The 20,746-nt window shown below is 40.6% G+C and overlaps 1 protein-coding gene across 1 annotated transcript in view; it reads right to left on the bottom strand.

Moving 5' to 3' along the window:
* Nucleotides 1–959: 959 nt before the first annotated feature.
* Nucleotides 960–20,746, bottom strand: part of GALNT11 (polypeptide N-acetylgalactosaminyltransferase 11) — a 114,311-nt gene continuing 94,524 nt past the window's right edge. The window contains exons 10-11 of the mRNA XM_053715667.1: nucleotides 12,069–12,173; nucleotides 960–1,022 (exon numbers count right to left, since the gene is read on the bottom strand). Coding sequence (XP_053571642.1) covers nucleotides 960–1,022; nucleotides 12,069–12,173 — 168 coding nt within the window. The remainder of the gene's footprint in view (nucleotides 1,023–12,068; nucleotides 12,174–20,746) is intronic.

Genomic DNA, 20,746 nt, shown 5'->3' with positions numbered 1-20,746 from the left:
TAAGGAGTGCCAAAAGCTGTGTCTTGGAAAAGAAAAAAAAAAACAACCAAGAAAAAGCCACAGTGCCCTGAGGGCTAGTACAACAAAACCAGTAATCTCTTCTCCCCACCAAATGACTTTCATGAAAGAAACAGAGGAATAATTATTTAGCTTAAGAGCCTTAATTCTGTCTTGGATCTCTTCCAAAGAAGTCTCTACCATTGGTATCAGACAAGGCAAAGCACCTAGAGGATGCCTCACTTGACCCAGTGGTCATACATACAGCCATATAAGCTATCAGCTTTTCCATTGATCCTTAAAGGAGCAGCTATCCTCTATAGGAATCAAAGTCTCTTACCCTGAGTAGAAAAGCTCCTTCTACTATAGGCACTGTGCGCCAAGATATTTAAAGGGGACAGCGACAGGAAAGCATCTTAGTAAAGACAGGAGGCAGAGAAAAAAAGGAATACCTAACTTCTCCCATTCTTCTGAAAAAAGGAAAATCCCCTTGCACGGTCTGGACCACAGTGGAATCCCAGCAATATTAAAATTCATTAGATAATTTAGGGTTGACAGCGACAAGATATCGGAGTCGTCCAAGGTAGCCAAAACCTCCTTAACAATAAACGAGGTGTTAGGCATTAATCTGAAGGTTACCACTTCAGCATCAGATGAAGGCATTACACTGTCCAAATCTGAGGTTTGACCCTCAAAAACTACCGACTTATCCTCCTCATCAATTCTGTGAGAAAAGCAATCTGAGTAGCAGAAGGTGGAACAGAAACCTTACTATCTGAATCTCTAATGTTCGTTATGCGATTTCCCCTAGTATAGGAAAAATAGAAAAAGCCACAGATACTGCAGAAGATATCTGGGCAGCAACTCTGCAGGAAACTCCTCCAGGAGATTGAGAGGAACCGCAGGACACTGAATATGATGCCATAGAGGCTTGGGACATATGAGGAAAAATGTGGCATTGCCTAAACAGCATCATCCTGGGAGACATTGGATACAGCGGCAACTCTATCTCTATCCCAAGAGATCTAACGGAAAAGAAACACAAAATTGCATAATTTAAAAAAAAGCTGCTAACCCCCAACAGAGTTCTTTACCAAAAGATCAATGTGAATTAAAGAAATAATTAAGTGTAATGTTTAAAGTAAAAAACTGTCACTTTAAGGGAAACCAAACTTCCAACCTGGAATGAACTCCCCCATCCAGGATGCCTACCACTATTTACAGTGGTACTATCTATAGTATACTCTATAACATACACAGTAAAGAATGAAAAAAACAGTTGATAATTTTATTAGGAGAAGACTGAATAAAGAATTCCAGAAATCCAAAAGGATTCAGACTTTCAGGGCTCTGAAACATTCCTCTGATTTTTAAATAAACGATTCCACTTAAAAAATATTTAGGACTCCTAATCAACAATCTCTGATTGCAGGCTGCTAAGCGCTGCTCCGATCTCCGGCGGAGTAACTGAGAAATGCGGGGTCACATGACCGGAGCTAACGATAGCTGAATATGGCGCCGCTCTCCTTCACAGAGAAGGAGGCGGAGACACGGTCATAGCAAGGGAATGAAGCGTGAAAAGATCTTTAACATCATGCTTCATTACTACCATCCAGCAAAGATAGACAACACATTAACAGCCCCATAACAAAGCGCAGTTAATGCGCTCCCGAGGACCAACAGTTAAATAATAAAAATACTACTGTGCATTCATCTGGATATAAAACACATAGCCCCAAATTCATATGAATTAACAACATTAAAGGCAAGATTAGCTAGAGGTATAATTTACCCCTCACCAAACAATAGTTTCTATAATAAACCAAAAATTAGGGAACACCATTATCAAAGTATTAACCCCTCGTCTCCTGTCACACAGTGCCTGCATCCTGCCTAAAAAAATCCCTCTAAAGGATATTATGATCCAGATATTTTTGCAGCCCATAAGGGACCCTTACATAGAAGACACACCACTTACCTGTATCTAGCCATCCGGCAGGAGAGGATGCCACTCCCCACAGAGGCCTGTACAAAAAAAGAAAGATCAGAATAAACCTATTCTGGCTTTCTGTACTAGGGCAGCAAAGTGATAGGAAAACGCAGCAAGGGCCACCTTACAAGTTCCTAACTGCTTTAAAGGGACAGTCTAGGCCAAAATAAACGTTCATGATTCAGATAGAGCATGTAATTTTAAACAATTTTCCAATTTACTTTTATCACCAATTTTGCTTTGTTCTCTTGGTATTCTTAGTTGAAAGCTTAACCTAGGAGGTTCATATGCTATTTTCTTAGACCTTGAAGCCCACCTCTTTTCAGATTGCATTTTAACAGTTTTTCACCACTAGAGGATGTTAGTTCACGTATTTCATATAGATAACACTGTGATCGTGCAGTTATCTGGGAGCAGGCACTGATTGGCTAGATTGCAAGTCTGTCAAAAGAACTAAAAAAAGGGGCAGTTTGCCGAGGCTTAGATACAAGATAATCACAGAGGTTAAAGTATATTATTATAACTGTGTTGGTTATGCAAAACTGGGGAATGGGTAATAAAGGGATTATTTATCTTTTAAAACAATAAAAATTCTGGTGTAGACTGTCCCTTTAAAGCCACCCCTGCCCTACTGAAGAGACTAACGTGGAGTACGGCTAGACCCCATATTGAGGGGAAAGGTCAGAGTAAACCTACTCTGGCTTTCAAAATAATAAACTCTTGATTTAAGTGAAATAAATCCAATCTTCTTCAAACACTAAAACTTCACCTCCTCCTTGCACTGAAGGCAAAGAGAATGACTGGGGGTTGTGGGAAGGGAAGTGATACTTAACAGCTTTGCTGTGGTGCTCTTTGCCTCCTCCTGCTGGCCAGAAGTGATATTCCCAACAGTAATTGCTGATCCGTGGACTCACTGTGTCTTAAGAAAGAAAGGGAAACTGTAGGCATCTTTTTTTGGTTTTGCTTCACAAAACATGCTTTTATTCTTTTTATTAATTTATGTTTTATACAGCACAAAAAGTACACAGCTGTACGTACAATAAACATGAATTGCTACAGTCCTATGTGATAATGATCCTGCCCTTGAACAACAGTCAGAAGCGCATCTTTATACACTACAGGCTACAAAGGGACAGTCAACACCAGAATTTTTATTGTTTAAAAAGATAGATAATCCCTTTATCACCAATTCCCGAGTTTTGCATAACCAACACAGTTATAATAAAACACGTTTTACCTCTGTGATTACCCTGTATTTTAGCCTCTGCAGACTATCCCCTTATTTCAGTTCATTTGACAGACTTGCATTTTAGCCAATCAGTGCTGACTCAATGTTATCTATATGACACACGTGAACTAACGCCCTCTAGTGGTGAAAAACTGTCAAAATGCATTCAGATTAGAGGCGACCTTCAAGGTCTAAGAAATTAGCACATGAGCCTACATAAGTTTAGCTTTCAACTAAGAATACCAAGGGAACAAAGCAATATTGGTGATAAAGGTAAAGTTGTTAAAAATTACATGCCCTATTTGAATCATGAAAGTTTATTTAGGACTGGACTGTCCCTTTAACCCCTTTCTGACCAGACCACTTTTCCATTTGTTGACCGTTTGGGACCAGGGCTATTTTTAAATTTCTGTGGTGTTTGCGTTTAGCTGTGATTTTCCTCTTACTCATTTACTGTACCCACACATATTATATACCGTTTTTCTCACCATTAAATGGACTTTCTAAAGATACCATTATTTTCATCATATCTTATAATTTACTATAAAAAATATTATTTAAGATTATAATTTACTATAAAAAATATTATTTAAGATGATAAAATGGTAAAAAAACACACTTATTCTAACTTTGACCCCCAAAATCTGTTACACATCTACAACCACAAAAAAACACCCATGCTAAATAGTTTCTAAATTTTGTCCTGAGTTTTGCAAAGAACATGTAAACATTGGCTAATTCTAGTTATAGGGCAATAAATACAAGTAGCACTTTGCTATTTCCAAACCATTTATTCCTCCCCAAAATTAGCGATAGTTACATTGGAACACTGATATCTTGACAGGAATCCCTGAATATCCCTTGATATGTGTGTGTGTGTGTATATATATATATATACATACATATATATATACATATATATATATATATATATATATATATATATATATATATATATATATGTGTGTGTATATATATATATATATACATACATATATATATATATATATATATATATATATATACATACATACATATATATATATATATATATATACATACATATATATATATATATATATATATATACATACATATATATATATATATATATATATATATATATATATATATATATATATTATATATATATATATATATATATATATATATATATATATATATATATATATACATATACACACACACACACACATACATACATACATATATGGTATATTTCATGCCACTATTTCACCGCCAAATGCGATGAAATTAAAAAAATCGTTACCTTTTCACAAACATTTTTACAAACTTTAGGTTTCTCACTGAAATAATTTACAAACAGCTTGTGCAATTATGGCACAAATGGTTGTAAATGCTTCTCTGGGATCCCCTTTGCTCAGAAATAGCAGACAAATATGGCTTTGGCCTTGCTTTTTGGTAATTGGAAGGCCGCTAAATGCCACTGCACACGACCCTTGTATTATGCCCAGCAGTGAAGGGGTTAAATTAGGGTTAATTTTAGCTTTAGTGTAGAGATCAGCCTACCACTTGACACATCCCACCCTCTGATCCTTCCCTGACCCCCCTCTAACAGCTCTCTTCCCTCCCCCACCTCACAATTGTCACCGCCATCTTAAGTACTGGCAGAAAGTCTGCCAGTATAAAAAACACAATTTATGCTTACCTGATAAATTTATTTCTCTTGTGGTGTATCCAGTCCACGGATCATCCATTACTTGTGGGATATTCTCATTCCCAACAGGAAGTTGCAAGAGGACACCCACAGCAGAGCTGTAATATAGCTCCTCCCCTAACTGTCATAGCCAGTCATTCGACCGAAAACAAGCCGAGAAAGGAGGAACCATAGGGTGCAGTGGTTACTGTAGTTTAAATTTAAAAATTACCTGCCTTAAAATGACAGGGCGGGCCGTGGACTGGATACACCACAAGAGAAATAAATTTATCAGGTAAGTATAAATTGTGTTTTCTCTTGTAAGGTGTATCCAGTCCACGGATCATCCATTACTTGTGGGATACCAATACCAAAGCTAAAGTACACGGATGAAGGGAGGGACAAGGCAGGAACTTAAATGGAAGGAACCACTGCCCGTAAAACCTTTCTCCCAAATATAGCCTCCGAAGAAGCAAAAGTATCAAATTTGTAAAATTTTGAAAAAATATGAAGCGAAGACCAAGTCGTCGCCTTGCAAATCTGATCAAAAGAAGCCTCATTTTTAAAGGCCCAAGTGGAAGCCACAGCTCTAGTGGAATGAGCTGTAATCCTTTCAGGAGGTTGCTGTCCAGCAGTCTCATAGGCTAAGCGGATTAAGCTCCTTAGTCAAAAAGAAAAAGAGGTTGCCGAAGCCTTTTGACCTCTCCTCTGTCCAGAGTAGACAACAAACAAAGCAGATGTTTGACGAAAATCTTTAGTAGCTTTAAAGTAAAACTTTAAAGCACGGACCACGTCCAAATTGTGTAACACAAGGATGGAACAACAATCTCTTGATTGATATTCTTGTTAGATACCACCTTAGGTAAGAACCCAGGTTTGGTACGCAGGACTACCTTATCCGTATGAAAAATCAGATAAGGAGAATCACATTGTAAGGCAGATAGCTCAGAGACTCTACGAGCCGAGGAAATAGCTACCAAAAAAAAGAACATTCCAAGATAAAAGCTTGATATCTATGGAATGAAGAGGTTCAAACGGAACTCCTTGAAGAACCTTAAGAACCAAGTTTAAGCTCCATGGTGGAGCAACAGGTTTAAACACAGGCTTGATTCTAACTAAAGCCTGACAAAATGCCTTAACGTCTGGAACATCTGCCAGACGCTTAACTAGCTGACAATCCTTTTTCCAAACCTTCTTGGAGAAAAGATAATATCCTAGCAATCCTGACCTTACTCCATGAGTAACCCTTGGATTCACACCAATAAAGATATCTACGCCATACCTTATGGTAAATTTTCTTGGTGACAGGCTTTCGTGCCTGTCTTAAGGTATCAATAACTGACTCGGAGAAGCCACGCTTTGATAAAATCAAGCGTTCAATCTCCAGGCAGTCAGCCTCAGAGAAATTAGATTTGGATGGTTGAAAGGACCCTGAAGTAGAAGGTCCTGTTTCAGAGGCAGAGACCATGGTGGAAAGGATGACATGTCCACTAGATCTGCATAACAGGTCCTGCGTGGCCACGCAGGTGCTATCAGAATCACCGATGCTCTCTCCTGCTTGATCTTGTCAGTCAAGGGAGCAGAGGAAACGGTGGAAACACATAAGCCAGGTTGAAAGACCAGGGCGCTGCTAGAGCATCTATCAGTGTCGCCTTGGGATCCCTGGACCTGGATCCGTAACACGGAAGCTTGGCATTCTGGCGAGACGCCATGAGATCCAGTTCTGGTTTGCCCCAACGATGAATCAGTTGTGCAAATGCCTCCGAATGGAGTTCCCACTCTCCCGGATTAAAAGTCTGACGACTTAGAAAATCCGCCTCCCAGTGCTCTACACCTGGGATATGGATAGCTGATAGGTGACAAGAGTGAATCTCTGCCCAGCAAATTATTTTTGAAACTTCTAACATCTCTAGGGAACTTCTCGTTCCCCCTTGATGGTTGATGTAAGCTACAGTCGTGATGTTGTCCGACTGAAATCTGATGTACCTCAGAGTTGCTAACTGAGGCCAAGCCTGAAGAGCCTTGAATATCGCTCTTAGTTCCAGAATATTTAATGGAAGGAGAGACTCCTCCTGAGTCCACGATCCCTGAGCCTTCAGGGAGTTCCAGACTGCACCCCAACCTAGAAGGCTGGCATCTGTCGTAACAATTGTCCAATCTGGCCTACGAAAGGTCATACCTTTGGACAGATGGACCCGAGATAGCCACCAGAGAAGAGAATCCCTGGTCTCTTGGTCCAGATTCAGTTGAGGGGACAAATCTGTGTAATCCCCGCTCCACTGACTGAGAATGCATAGTTGCAGCGGTCTGAGATGTAAGCGTGCAAACGGCACTATGTCCATTGCCGCTACCATTAAGCCGATTACTTCCATACACTGAACCACCGAAGGGCGCGGAATGGAATGAAGAACCCGGCAGGAATGTAGAAGCTTTGATAACCTGGACTCCGTCAGGTGAATTTTCATTTCTACAGAATCTATCAGAGTCCCTAGAAAGGAAACTCTTGTGAGTGGGGATAGAGAACACTTTTCCTCGTTCACTTTCCACCCATGCGACCACAGAAATGCCAGTACTACGTCCGTATGAGACTTGGCAATTTGGAAGTTTGACGCCTGTATCAGGATGTCTAAATAAGGGGCTACTGCTATGCCCCGCGGCCTTAGGACCCCCATAAGTGACCCTAGAACCTTTGTAAAGATTCTTGGGGCTGTAGCTAATCCCAAGGGAAGAGCTACAACTGGTAATGCCTGTCTTAAAAGGCAAACCTGAGAAACTGATGATGATCTTTGTGTATTGGAATGTGAAGATAAGCATCCTTTAGATCCACTGTAGTCATATATTGACCCTCCTGGATCAGTGGTAGGATGGTACGAATAGTTTCCATCTTGAACGACGGAACTTTGAGGAATTTGTTTAAGATCTTTAGATCCAAAATTGGCCTGAAGGTTCCCTCTTTTTTGGGAACCACAAACAGATTTGAATAAAAACCCTGTCCCTGTTCCTCCTTTGGAACTGGATGGATCACTCCCATAACTAGGAGGACTCGTACACAGTGTAAGAATGCCTCTCTCTTTATCTGGTGTGCAGATAATTGTGAAAGGTGAAATCTCCCTTTTGGGGGGGAAGCTTTGAAGTCCAGAAGATATCCCTGGGATATAATTTCCAATGCCCAGGGATCCTGAACATCTCTTGCCCACGCCTGGGCAAAGAGTGAAAGTCTGCCCCCTACTAGATCCGTTCCCAGATAGGGGGCCGTTCCTTCATGCTGTCTTAGAGGCAGCAGCAGGCTTTTTTACCTGCTTACCTTTTTTCCATGTCAGGTTTGGTCTCCAGACCGTCTTGGATTGAGCAAAAGTTCCCTCTTGTTTATTATTAGAGGAAGTTAATGCCGCACCTGCCTTGAAGTTTTGAAAGGCACGAAAATTAGACTGTTTGGCCCTAGATTTGGACCTGTCCTGAGGAAGGGCATGACCTTTTCCTCCAGTGATATCAGCAATAATCTCCTTCAACCAGGCCCGAATAGGGTCTGCCCCTTGAAGGGAATGTTAAGTAGCTTAGATTTTGAAGTCACGTCAGCTGACCATGATCTAAGCCATAGCGCTCTGCGCGCCTGTATATCAAAACCAGAATTCTTAGCCGTTAGTTTAGTCAAATGAACAATGGCATCAGAATAAAAGAATTGGCTAGCTTAAGTGCTCTAAGTTTGCCAAGTATGTCATCCAATGGAGTCGCTACCTGTAAAGCCTCTTCCAGAGACTCAAACGAGTACGCCGCAGCAGCAGTGACAGGGGCAATGCATGCAAGGGGCTGTAGGATAAAACCTTGTTGAATAAATATTTACTTAAGGTAACCTCTAATTTTTTATCCATTGGATCTAAAAAAGCACAACTGTCCTCGACAGGGATAGTAGTACGCTTTACTAGAGTAGAAACTGCTCCCTCCACCTTAGGGACTGTCTGCCATAAGTCCCATGTGGTGGCGTCTATTGGAAACATTTTTCTAAAAATAGGAGGGGAAGAGAACGACACACCTGGTCTATCCCATTCCTTATTAATAATTTCTGTAAACCTTTTAGGTATTTGGAAAAACATCAGTACACACCGGCACTGCAAAGTATTTATTCAGTCTACACAATTTCTCTGGCACTGCAATGGTATCACAGTCATTCAGAGCAGCTAAAACCTCCCTAAGCAACACGCGGAGGTGTTCAAGCTTAAATTTAAATGTAGAAATATTAGAATCAGGTATCTTTCCTGAGTCATTAACATCACCCACTGACTGAAGCTCTCTTTCCTCAGCTTCTGCATTTTGTGAGGCAGTATCAGACATGGTTCTTAAAAGCGTCAGTATGCTCTGCATTTTGTCTCACCCCAGAGGTATCTCGCTTACCTCTATGTTCAGGTAGTCTGGCTAATACCGCTGACAGTGTATTATCCATGACTGCCGCCATGTCTTGTAAAGTAAACGCTATGGGCGCCCTTGATGTACTTGGCGCCATTTGAGCGTGAGTCCCTTAAGCGGGAGTCAAAGGGTCTGACACGTGGGGAAAGTTAGTCGGCATAACTTCCCCCTCGTCAGATTCCTCTGGTGATACATTTTTTTAAAGACAGAAAATTATCTTTATTGCATAAAATGAAATCAGTACATTTGGTACACATTCTAAGAGGGGGTTCCACCATGGCTTTTAAACATAATAAACAAGGAGTTTCTTCTATGTCAGACATGTTTATACAGAATAGCAATGAGACTAGCAAGCTTGGAAAACACTTTAAATCAAGTTAACAAGCAAATATAAAAAACGGTACTGTGCCTTTAAGAGAAACAAATTTTGTCAGAATTTGAAAAACAGTGAAAAAATGCAGTAAATCAAACGAAATTTTTACAGTGTGTATAATAAGCTAACAGAACATTGCACCCACTTGCAAATGGATGATTAACCCCTTAGTTCAAAAAACGGATCAAAAAAACAAAATAGACGTTTTTTAACAGTCACAACCATCTGCCACAGCAAGCTGTGGCCCTACCTTCCCCAATAAACGACTTTGGAAAGCCTTTGGGCCCTTTAGAGATGTCCTATAGCATTCAGAAGGCCTTTGAGGGAAGCTGGATGTCACAGTTTGTAATTTTAACTGCACCAACTGTAACTTTTATACTACAACAGTGGAAATTATTTCTAGTCAAAATTTAAGCCAGCCATGTGGAAAAAACTAGGCCCCAATAAAGTTTTATCACCAAAGCATATATAAAAACGATTAAACATGCCAGCAAACGTTTTATATTGTAAATATCATAAGGGTATTACCCCTGGGAGTAAGCATGATACCAGTCGTTATTAAATCACTGTATTCAGGCTTAACTTACATTAATCCGGTATCAGCAGCATTTTCTAGTGTTTTCCATCTCTAGAAAAAATTATAACTGCACATACCTGATAGCAGAATAAACTGCACGCCATTCTCTCGCTGAAGTTACCTCATCTGTGTAATCCCCTCAGACATATGTGAGAATAGTTACAACCTGCTAAGATCATAGAAACCTCAGGCAGATTCTTCTTCTATTTACTGCCTGAGATAAAATAGCACAACTCCGGTACTATTTAAAAATAACAAACTTTTGATTGAAGAAAATAAACTAGCTATATTTAACCACTCTCTCCTACAACGTCCTAGCTTGTTGAGAGTTGCAAGAGAATGACTGGCTATGACAGTTAGGGGAGGAGCTATATTACAGCTCTGCTGTGGGTGTCCTCTTGCAACTTCCTGTTGGGAATGAGAATATCCCACAAGTAATGGATGATCCGTGGACTGGATACACCTTACAAGAGAAATAAAGGTCTTTTTTTTTTTTTATATATATATATATATTTTATATATAGTGTAGGATCCCCCATTAACCCCCAACCACACTGATCTCCCCCCCAAACAGCTCTCTAAGCCTCCACCCTCAACCTATTGGCCGCCATCTTAGGTACTGGCAGCTGTTTGCCAGTACCCAGTTTACTAACAAATTTGCCCTTTTTAATAAATAATTTTCTGTAGTGTAGCTTCCCCCCCCCATACCCTCCCGGATCCCTTTCCAAACCATTTTTCCCTATCCCTTTCCCCTTTCCTTCCCTCCTTCCTTTTCCGTGTACGCGCGTTCCCGAGCCCCCACCTTCTCGCGTGTTCCCAGCCACTGTTACAGGAACCGACAAAAGCACCAGTGATGGGCCGCCCACCCGCCTCCCTGTAATGGCTCCCACCCACCAACAATCCCCGCTATCGCTAGCCGATGCAGAGAGGGCCACAGAGTGTCTCTCTCTGCATCGGATGCTTAAAAAAGGTATCACAGTGATGCCTCAATATCGAGGCATCACTGAAATACCCTGGAAGCGACTGGAAATGATCACGATTGCTTCCAGAGCTTCAAACCCCAGAGGACGTGTCAGGCACGTCCCTAAGGGTATTTTGTGCTCTCAATAAGGGGCTAAGTGCTCTCAATTTTACAGTCTAAAAGGGAGCAGCAAATGCTAGTTTGTAACTATGTATTTAACCCTTAAAAAATCCCTGAATAAAACACATAATTAAAGTCCTCACAGGTACCACAATACTACATATGTAGCATCCAATCACTGGCTGTATGCTATTCTGGAGTGAAATACCAATGTATCTGTAAGGGTTAAACACATTTATGTAGAAAAAAACAAAACAGTCTAATTTAGAACATTATATTTTAACATTGTGTTAAGGCTGTAAATGTTACTTAAAGGGACACTCAAATCAAAATTAAACTTTTTTTAAACAACGTTCCAATTCACTTTCATTATATTAATGTGCACAGTAATATATGCACACTTTCTGAGGCACCAGATCCTACTGAGTATGTGCAAGATTCACAGAATATACGTATATGCATTTTCTGATTGGTTGATGACTATCACGTAATGCAGAGGGAGGGAAAATAGAACTAACTTTAAAATTTGTCAGAAATAAATCTACTACTAATATGAAACTCCAAGTGCTTTTTTGTTGTCTTTTTATTAAGTTTACTCGCTATGACATTCTATTCTGGGTTTAGAGTAATTTTGTACACAAATGACATGAGGGTATAGTGAAGGACAGTAGGTAAATGATTAGGTGATGTACTGAATTATACAGTGACTCCATCTTTAAAAATAACAAAACAGAGATACATACCTGATCAGGATCATTAAAATCACACTCCTTCACCACCACTAAACCCCCCTTCTGACTTGGATGACCCTGGGCCACAAGACACCGACTTGTTTGCATGTTGATAAGCTGGAAAAAAATAAATCAAGTTAGGTTATCCGGGCAGTGGAATGATGTGACATAATCGGATGTTCAGGTTTAGTATTACATTTAAACAGAGCAACATTGTAGACAGATTATAGAGATTATACGCCTGCTGGTTTGCACAAAAGAGATGAATCTGATTAGAGACGCAATGCAAAACTAATGTTAAACGGATATTCTAGCCAAAGATTGGAATCCACATGGATGCATTTCAGTTTTCAATAGAAGCATAATTGTTATCTACAAGTATTAGCAAAAATGCTTCTAATAAAAGCTATAGCGGTTTCAAAAGTGTATTTAAGTATGCACCGTGCACCAGCATTTTAAACACAGCACTTGCTCAGAGAGCCTAACATGGTTATACCATCTGATAGTGACTCAGGGCCAGATTCCGAGTGGAATGAGGGACACTCAATCAAAATTAAACTTTCATTATTCAGATACAGCATGCCATTTTCCAATTTACTTCAATAAACAAAATGTGCACAGTCTTTTAATATTTAAACTTTTTGAGTCACCAGCTCCTACTGAGCATGTGCAAGAATAAGTGTGTATGCATTTGTGAATGGCTGATGGCTGTCACATGGTACATGTATGCATTTGTGATTGGCTGATGGCTGTCACATGGTACAGGGGGAGTGGAAAAAAACATAACTTTTACAATTGGCAGAAAAAAAAATCTACTCATTTGAAGTTTAGACTAAGTGCTATTGCATTGTCTTGTTATCTTGCATTTGTTGATTATGCAAATCTACTGTGTTCACTGGTCCTTTAAGCGCAAGGGATAAGGGGTTTATCTCGGGTGTTTGTGCGTATTACAAGTTGAAAGTAAACACGATCGCTTGAGTGCAATTAAAGTAATGCACGTCGGGTTAGTGAGTCCTCATAGCTCTGGTTAACCGATTTGCAAAACAAAAAAGTGTCACAAAACGCATCAAAAATACATTACAAAGTACAGTTACACTCATAATAACACCATCTAATAAAATAATGCAAAAAAAAGCTATAAGGGTTTAAAGATATGAGATCTCAGGTGTTAGAGGAAAAAAAAAAAAAGGCAGCCAAAGGGCTTTAACATAGAGATACATACATATACATGTCTAAAGGTGTGTGTGTATATGTATGTATGTATGTATGTATGTATGTATGTATGTATATATATATATATATATATATATATATATATATATACATATACATACATACACACACGCATATACATACCCACACATAGTATACACACACATATATATATATATATATATATAAATAAAACATAATTTATGCTTACCTGATAAATTCCTTTCTTCTGTAGTGTGATCAGTCCACGGGTCATCATTACTTGTGGGATATTATCTGCTCCCCTACAGGAAGTGCAAGAGGATTCACCCAGCAGAGTTGCTATATAGCTCCTCCCCTCTACGTCACCTCCAGTCATTCGACCAAGGACCAACGAGAAAGGAGAAGCCAAGGGTGTAGTGGTGACTGGAGTATAATTTAAAAAATATTTACCTGCCTTAAAAAACAGGGCGGGCCGTGGACTGATCACACTACAGAAGAAAGGAATTTATCAGGTAAGCATAAATTATGTTTTCTTCTGTTAAGTGTGATCAGTCCACGGGTCATCATTACTTGTGGGATACCAATACCAAAGCAAAAGTACACGGATGACGGGAGGGATAGGCAGGCTCTTTATACAGAAGGAACCACTGCCTGAAGAACCTTTCTCCCAAAAATAGCCTCCGAGGAAGCAAAAGTGTCAAATTTGTAAAATTTGGAAAAAGTATGAAGCGAAGACCAAGTTGCAGCCTTGCAAATCTGTTCAACAGAGGCCTCATTCTTAAAGGCCCAAGTGGAAGCCACAGCTCTAGTGGAATGAGCTGTAATTCTTTCAGGAGGCTGCTGTCCAGCAGTCTCATAAGCTAAACGAATTATGCTACGAAGCCAAAAAGAGAGAGAGGTAGCAGAAGCTTTTTGACCTCTCCTCTGACCAGAGTAAACGACAAACAGGGAAGACGTTTGTCGAAAATCTTTAGTTGCCTGTAAATAAAATTTAAGGGCACGAACTACATCCAGATTGTGCAAAAGACGTTCCTTCCTCGAAGAAGGATTTGGGCACAAGGATGGAACAACAATCTCCTGATTGATATTCCTGTTAGTGACTACCTTAGGTAAGAACCCAGGTTTAGTACGCACAACTACCTTATCCGAGTGAAAAATCAAATAAGGAGAATCACAATGTAAGGCTGATCACTCAGAGACTCTTCGAGCCGAGGAAATAGCCATTAAAAATAGAACTTTCCAAGATAACAACTTTATAACAATGGAATGAAGGGGTTCAAACGGAACACCCTGTAAAACGTTAAGAACAAGGTTTAAACTCCATGGTGGAGCCACAGCTTTAAACACAGGTTTAATCCTGGCCAAAGCCTGACAAAAAGCCTGAATGTCTGGAACTTCTGACAGACGCTTGTGTAACAGAATGGACAGAGCTGAGATCTGTCCCTTTAAGGAACTAGCGGATAACCCCTTTTCTAAACCTTCTTGTAGAAAAGACAATATCCTAGGAATCCTAACCTTACTCCAAGAGTAACCTTTGGATTCGCACCAATATAGGTATTTACGCCATATTTTATGGTAAATCTTTCTGGTAACAGGCTTCCTAGCCTGTATTAAGGTATCAATAACTGACTCAGAAAAACCACGCTTTGATAAGATCAAGCGTTCAATTTCCAAGCAGTCAGCTTCAGAGAAGTTAGATTTTGATGTTTGAAAGGACCCTGAATCAGAAGGTCCTGTTTCAGAGGTAACGACCAAGGTGGACAGAATGACATGTCCACCAGATCTGTATACCAAGTCCTGCGTGGCCATGCAGGCGCTATTAGAATCACTGATGCTTTCTCCTGTTTGATTCTGGCAATCAATCGAGGAAGCATCGGGAAAGGTGGAAACACATAAGCCATCCTGAAGGTCCATGGTGCTGTCAAGGCATCTATCAGGACCGCTCCCGGATCCCTGGATCTGGACCCGTAGCGCGGAAGCTTGGCGTTCTGTCGAGACGCCATGAGATCTATCTCTGTTTTGCCCCAACGTCGAAGTATTTGGGCAAAGACCTCTGGATGAAGTTCCCACTCCCCCGGATGAAAAGTCTGACGACTTAAGAAATCCGCCTCCCAGTTCTCCACTCCCGGGATGTGGATTGCAGACAGGTGGCAAGAGTGAGACTCTGCCCAGCGAATTATCTTCGATACTTCCATCATTGCTAGGGAGCTTCTTGTCCCTCCCTGATGGTTGATATAAGCTACAGTCGTGATGTTGTCCGACTGGAACCTGATGAACCCCCGAGTTGTTAACTGGGGCCAAGCCAGAAGAGCATTGAGGACTGCTCTCAATTCCAGAATGTTTATTGGAAGAAGACTCTCCTCCTGATTCCATAGTCCCTGAGCCTTCAGAGAATTCCAGACAGCGCCCCAACCTAGTAGGCTGGCGTCTGTTGTTACAATTGACCAGTCTGGCCTGCTGAATGGCATTCCCCTGGACAGATGTGGCCGATAAAGCCACCATAGAAGAGAATTTCTGGTCTCTTGATTCAGATTTAGAGTGGGGGACAAATCTGAGTAATCCCCATTCCACTGACTTAGCATGCACAGTTGCAGTGGTCTGAGATGTAGGCGTGCAAAAGGAACTATGTCCATTGCTGCTACCATTAGTCCGATTACCTCCATGCATTGAGCTACTGACGGGTGTTGAATAGAATGAAGGACACGGCATGCACTTTGAAGTTTTGTTAACCTGTCCTCTGTCAGGTAAATCTTCATTTCTACAGAATCTATCGGAGTCCCCAGGAAGGGAACTCTTGTGAGTGGAAAGAGAGAACTTTTCTCTTCGTTCACTTTCCATCCATGCGACCTTAGAAATGCCAGTACTATCTCTGTATGAGATTTGGCAGTTTGAAGGCTTGAAGCTTGTATCAGTATGTCGTCTAAGTATGGAGCTACTGAAATTCCTTGCGGTCTTAGTACCGCCAGAAGAGTGCCCAGAACCTTTGTGAAGATTCTTGGAGCCGTAGCCAGTCCGAATGGAAGAGCTACAAACTGGTAATGCCTGTCTAAAAAGGCAAACCTTAGATACCGGTAATGGCTTTTGTGAATCGGTATGTGAAGGTAAGCATCCTTTAAATCCACTGTGGTCATGTACTGACCCTCTTGGATCATGGGCAAAATTGTTCGAATAGTTTCCATCTTGAACGATGGAACTCTTAGGAATTTGTTTAGGATCTTTAAATCCAAGATTGGCCTGAAGGTTCCCTCTTTTTTGGGAACTACAAACAGATTTGAGTAAAACCCTTGTCCTTGTTCCAACCGCGGAACTGGATGGATCACTCCCATTAATAAAAGATCTTGTACGCAGCGTAGAAACGCTTCCTTCTTTGTTAGGTTTGTTGACAACCTTGACAGATGAAATCTCCCTCTTGGGGGAGAGGATTTGAAGTCCAGAAGGTATCCCTGAGATATGATCTCTAACGCCCAGGGATCCTGAACATCTCTTGCCCAAGCCTGGGCGAAGAGGGAAAGTCTGCCCCCCACTAGATCCGGTCCCGGATCGGGGGCCCTCAATTCATGCTGTCTTAGGGGCAGCAGCAGGTTTTCTGTCCTGTTTGCCCCTGTTCCAGGACTGGTTAGGTTTCCAGCCTTGTCTGTAGCGAGCAACAGCTCCTTCCTGTTTTGGTGCAGAGGAAGTTGATGCTGCTCCTGCTTTGAAATTACGAAAGGAACGAAAATTGGACTGTCTAGCCTTGGCTTTGGCCTTGTCCTGAGGCAGGGCATGACCTTTACCTCCTGTAATGTCAGCAATAATCTCTTTCAAGCCGGGCCCGAATAAGGTCTGCCCTTTGAAAGGAATATTAAGCAATTTAGATTTAGACGTAACATCAGCTGACCAGGATTTCAGCCACAGAGCTCTGCGTGCCTGAATGGCGAATCCTGAATTTTTAGCCGCAAGTTTAGTTAAATGTACTACGGCATCTGAAATAAATGAATTAGCTAACTTAAGGAATTTAAGTTTGTGTGTGATGTCATCTAGTGTGGATGATTGAAGTGTCTCTTCCAGAGACTCAAACCAAAATGCTGCTGCAGCCGTGACAGGCGCAATACATGCAAGAGGTTGCAATATAAACCCTTGTTGAACAAACATTTTCTTAAGGTAACCCTCTAATTTTTTATCCATTGGATCTGAAAAAGCACAGCTATCCTCCACTGGGATAGTGGTACGCTTAGCTAAAGTAGAAACTGCTCCCTCCACCTTAGGGACCATTTGCCATAAGTCCCGTGTGGCGGCGTCTATTGGAAACATCTTTCTGAATATAGGAGGGGGTGAGAAAGGCACACCGGGTCTATCCCACTCCTTAGTAACAATGTCAGTAAGTCTCTTAGGTATAGGAAAAACGTCAGTACTCGTCGGTACCGCAAAATATTTATCCAACCTACACATTTTCTCTGGGATTGCAACTGTGTTACAATCATTCAGAGCCGCTAATACCTCCCCTAGTAACACACGGAGGTTCTCAAGCTTAAATTTAAAATTTGAAATGTCTGAGTCCAGTTTATTTGGATCAGAACCGTCACCCACAGAATGAAGCTCTCCGTCTTCACGTTCTGCAAACTGTGACGCAGTATCAGACATGGCCCTTGCATTATCAGCGCACTCTGTTCTCACCCCAGAGTGATCACGTTTACCTCTTAGTTCTGGTAGTTTAGCCAAAACTTCAGTCATAACAGTAGCCATATCTTGTAATGTGATTTGTAATGGCCGCCCAGATGTACTCGGCGCTACAATATCACGCACCTCCTGAGCGGGAGATGCAGGTACTGTCACGTGAGGCGAGTTAGTCGGCATAACTCTCCCCTCGTTGTTTGGTGAAATATGTTCAATTTGTACAGATTGACTGTTTTTTAAAGTAGCATCAATACATTTAGTACATAAATTTCTATTGGGCTCCACTTTGGCATTAACACATATAGCACAGAGATATTCCTCTGAATCAGACATGTTTAACACACTAGCAAATAAACAGCAACTTGAAAATACTTTTCAAAGTAATTTACAAATAATATGAAAACGAACTGTGCCTTTAAGAAGCACAGAAAAAAATTATAACAGTTAAAATAATTAAGTTATAGCATCAATCTTTGTCAGAATATACAGTTTTAGCAAAGGATTGTTCCCCTCAGCAATTAAACAACACAACTTTAGCAAAGGTTTAATCCCATTAGCAAAGATAACAATTTCTGAAAGCAGGAAACAAATTACAGAATAAACGTTTTTATCTCAGTCAAACTATAATTCTCACAGCTCTGCTGTGCTGACTGAAATATTTGATGCATAGTAAAAGCGCCCCTCCCCCACACACACAGCAGTGAGGGAGAACAGAAACTGACAGAAAAAAACAGATTTAAGCAACTGCCAAGTGGAAAAATAGTGCCCAAACATTTATTCACTCAGTACCTCAGTAAATGAAAACGATTTTACATTCCAGCAAAAACGTTAAACATAATCTCTAGTTATTAAACAGCTTTATGTCTTTCTTACAGTGTAATTCTAGTGAATTACCATTCTCCCAGAATACTGAAGTGTAAAGTATACATACATGACATTATATCGGTATGGCAGGATTTTCTCATCAATTCCATTGTCAGAAAATAAAAACTGCTACATACCTCTATGCAGATTCATCTGCCCGCTGTCCCCTGATCTGAAGTTTACCTCACTCCTCAGATGGCCGAGAACAGCAATATGATCTTAACTACTCCGGCTAAAATCATAGCAAAACTCTGGTAGATTCTTCCTCAAACTCTGCCAGAGAGGTAATAACACACTCCGGTGTTATTTTAAAATAACAAACTTTTGATTGAAGATATAAAACTAAGTATAATCACCATAGTCCTCTCACACGACCTATCTAGTTGCTGGGTGCAAGAGAATGACTGGAGGTGACGTAGAGGGGAGGAGCTATATAGCAACTCTGCTGGGTGAATCCTCTTGCACTTCCTGTAGGGGAGCAGATAATATCCCACAAGTAATGATGACCCGTGGACTGATCACACTTAACAGAAGAAATATATATATATTATATGTGTGTGTGTTTACAGTTCCATGTCTTAATTGCTCTCATTGCAATAGCATTATTAGGGGGGAGTAATAGCAGTCATCTATTTTTTGGGAAGAAATTTGCAATAAAAAGGACACTACACATGCAATCGACCTATGTGGTTTATGCGCTCAAATGCCCATGTGGCTTAATTTATGTAGGGGAGACCTCCCAACAAATAAAAGACTGCATAACCCAACATAAGTAGACAATCCGGAATGCAAAAATTAGACATTTACCAGTTCCTACTCATTTTTACGAAAAAGGTCATCAGGTTAATGAACTTCGCTTTATGGTTCTAGATATATTACCCATGTTCCCAGGGGTAATATAGGCTTTTGATAGAGGGAAAAGGTTGCTTAGAAAGAAGGCTATGTGGATACATAGACTTAGTGCTATGCATCCTAAAGGCCTCAACAGGGATTACAACTTGGCCATCCTATTGTAAATAAATTGATACAGTGATAAAAACTAAATAAATGATTGTTATGATTAATGTGGCTTTTGGATGTTATAAAAAACTACATGTATTAAGAATTGAGTGATTATCAAGATTTTTTGTTTCATAGACATTACTTATGTCATAAGTGTTATTTTCTTTTTGTATCTGTTTTGAGTTAAACTACATACCTGAACACATGATAACATAAATTATGCTTACCAGATAATTTCCTTTCCTTCTGTATGAGTTGAGTCTACAACTTCATTCCTTACTAGTGGGAATACAGAACCTGGCCACCAGGAGGAAGCAAAGACACCCCAGCCAAAGGCTTAAATACCTCCCCCACTTCCCTCATATTCCAGTCATTCTGCCAAGGGAACAAGGAAAAGTAGGAGAAATATCAGGGTATAAATGGTACCAGAAGAACAAAACAAAATATAGGTCCGCCTTTCAGAAAATATGGGCAGGGGCCGTGGACTCTCCTCATACAGAAGGAAAGGAAATTGCTTGCAGCGTCTCTGGTCTGAAAGAAATATCCTCATGACTAGTGAGTCTATTATAGTGCCCAGGAATTCTACCCTGGTGCTTGGAATAAGAGAACTTTTATAAATTTATCTTCCATCCGTGGGATCGAAGAAGAGAGAGAAGAGATTCTGAATGTTTTTCCGCTAGACAAAAGGATGGTGCTCGTACCAAAAAGGCCTCCGTCTTCTCTGGTTTTAATGACAGATTTGAGAGGAGAAATCTGCCCTTGGGTGGAAGAGACTTGAACCCAATTCTGTAACCATGAGCAATGACCTCCAGGACCCAAGGATCCTGCACATCCATGAACTAAGCTTCTGAGAAGAGCTAAAGTCTGCCCCCTACCTGATTTATAGACGGATCTGGAGCTACCCCTTCATGCTGATTCTTGCTCTGCTTGGACTTATTCCAGGACTGAGCCGGTTTCCAAGTCTTAGGTTGCTAACG

The sequence above is a fragment of the Bombina bombina genome, chromosome 5 (assembly GCF_027579735.1).
Source record: "Bombina bombina isolate aBomBom1 chromosome 5, aBomBom1.pri, whole genome shotgun sequence".
NCBI classification, from domain to species: Eukaryota; Metazoa; Chordata; class Amphibia; order Anura; family Bombinatoridae; genus Bombina; species Bombina bombina.
This window is presented reverse-complemented; position numbering and strand designations above follow the sequence as displayed.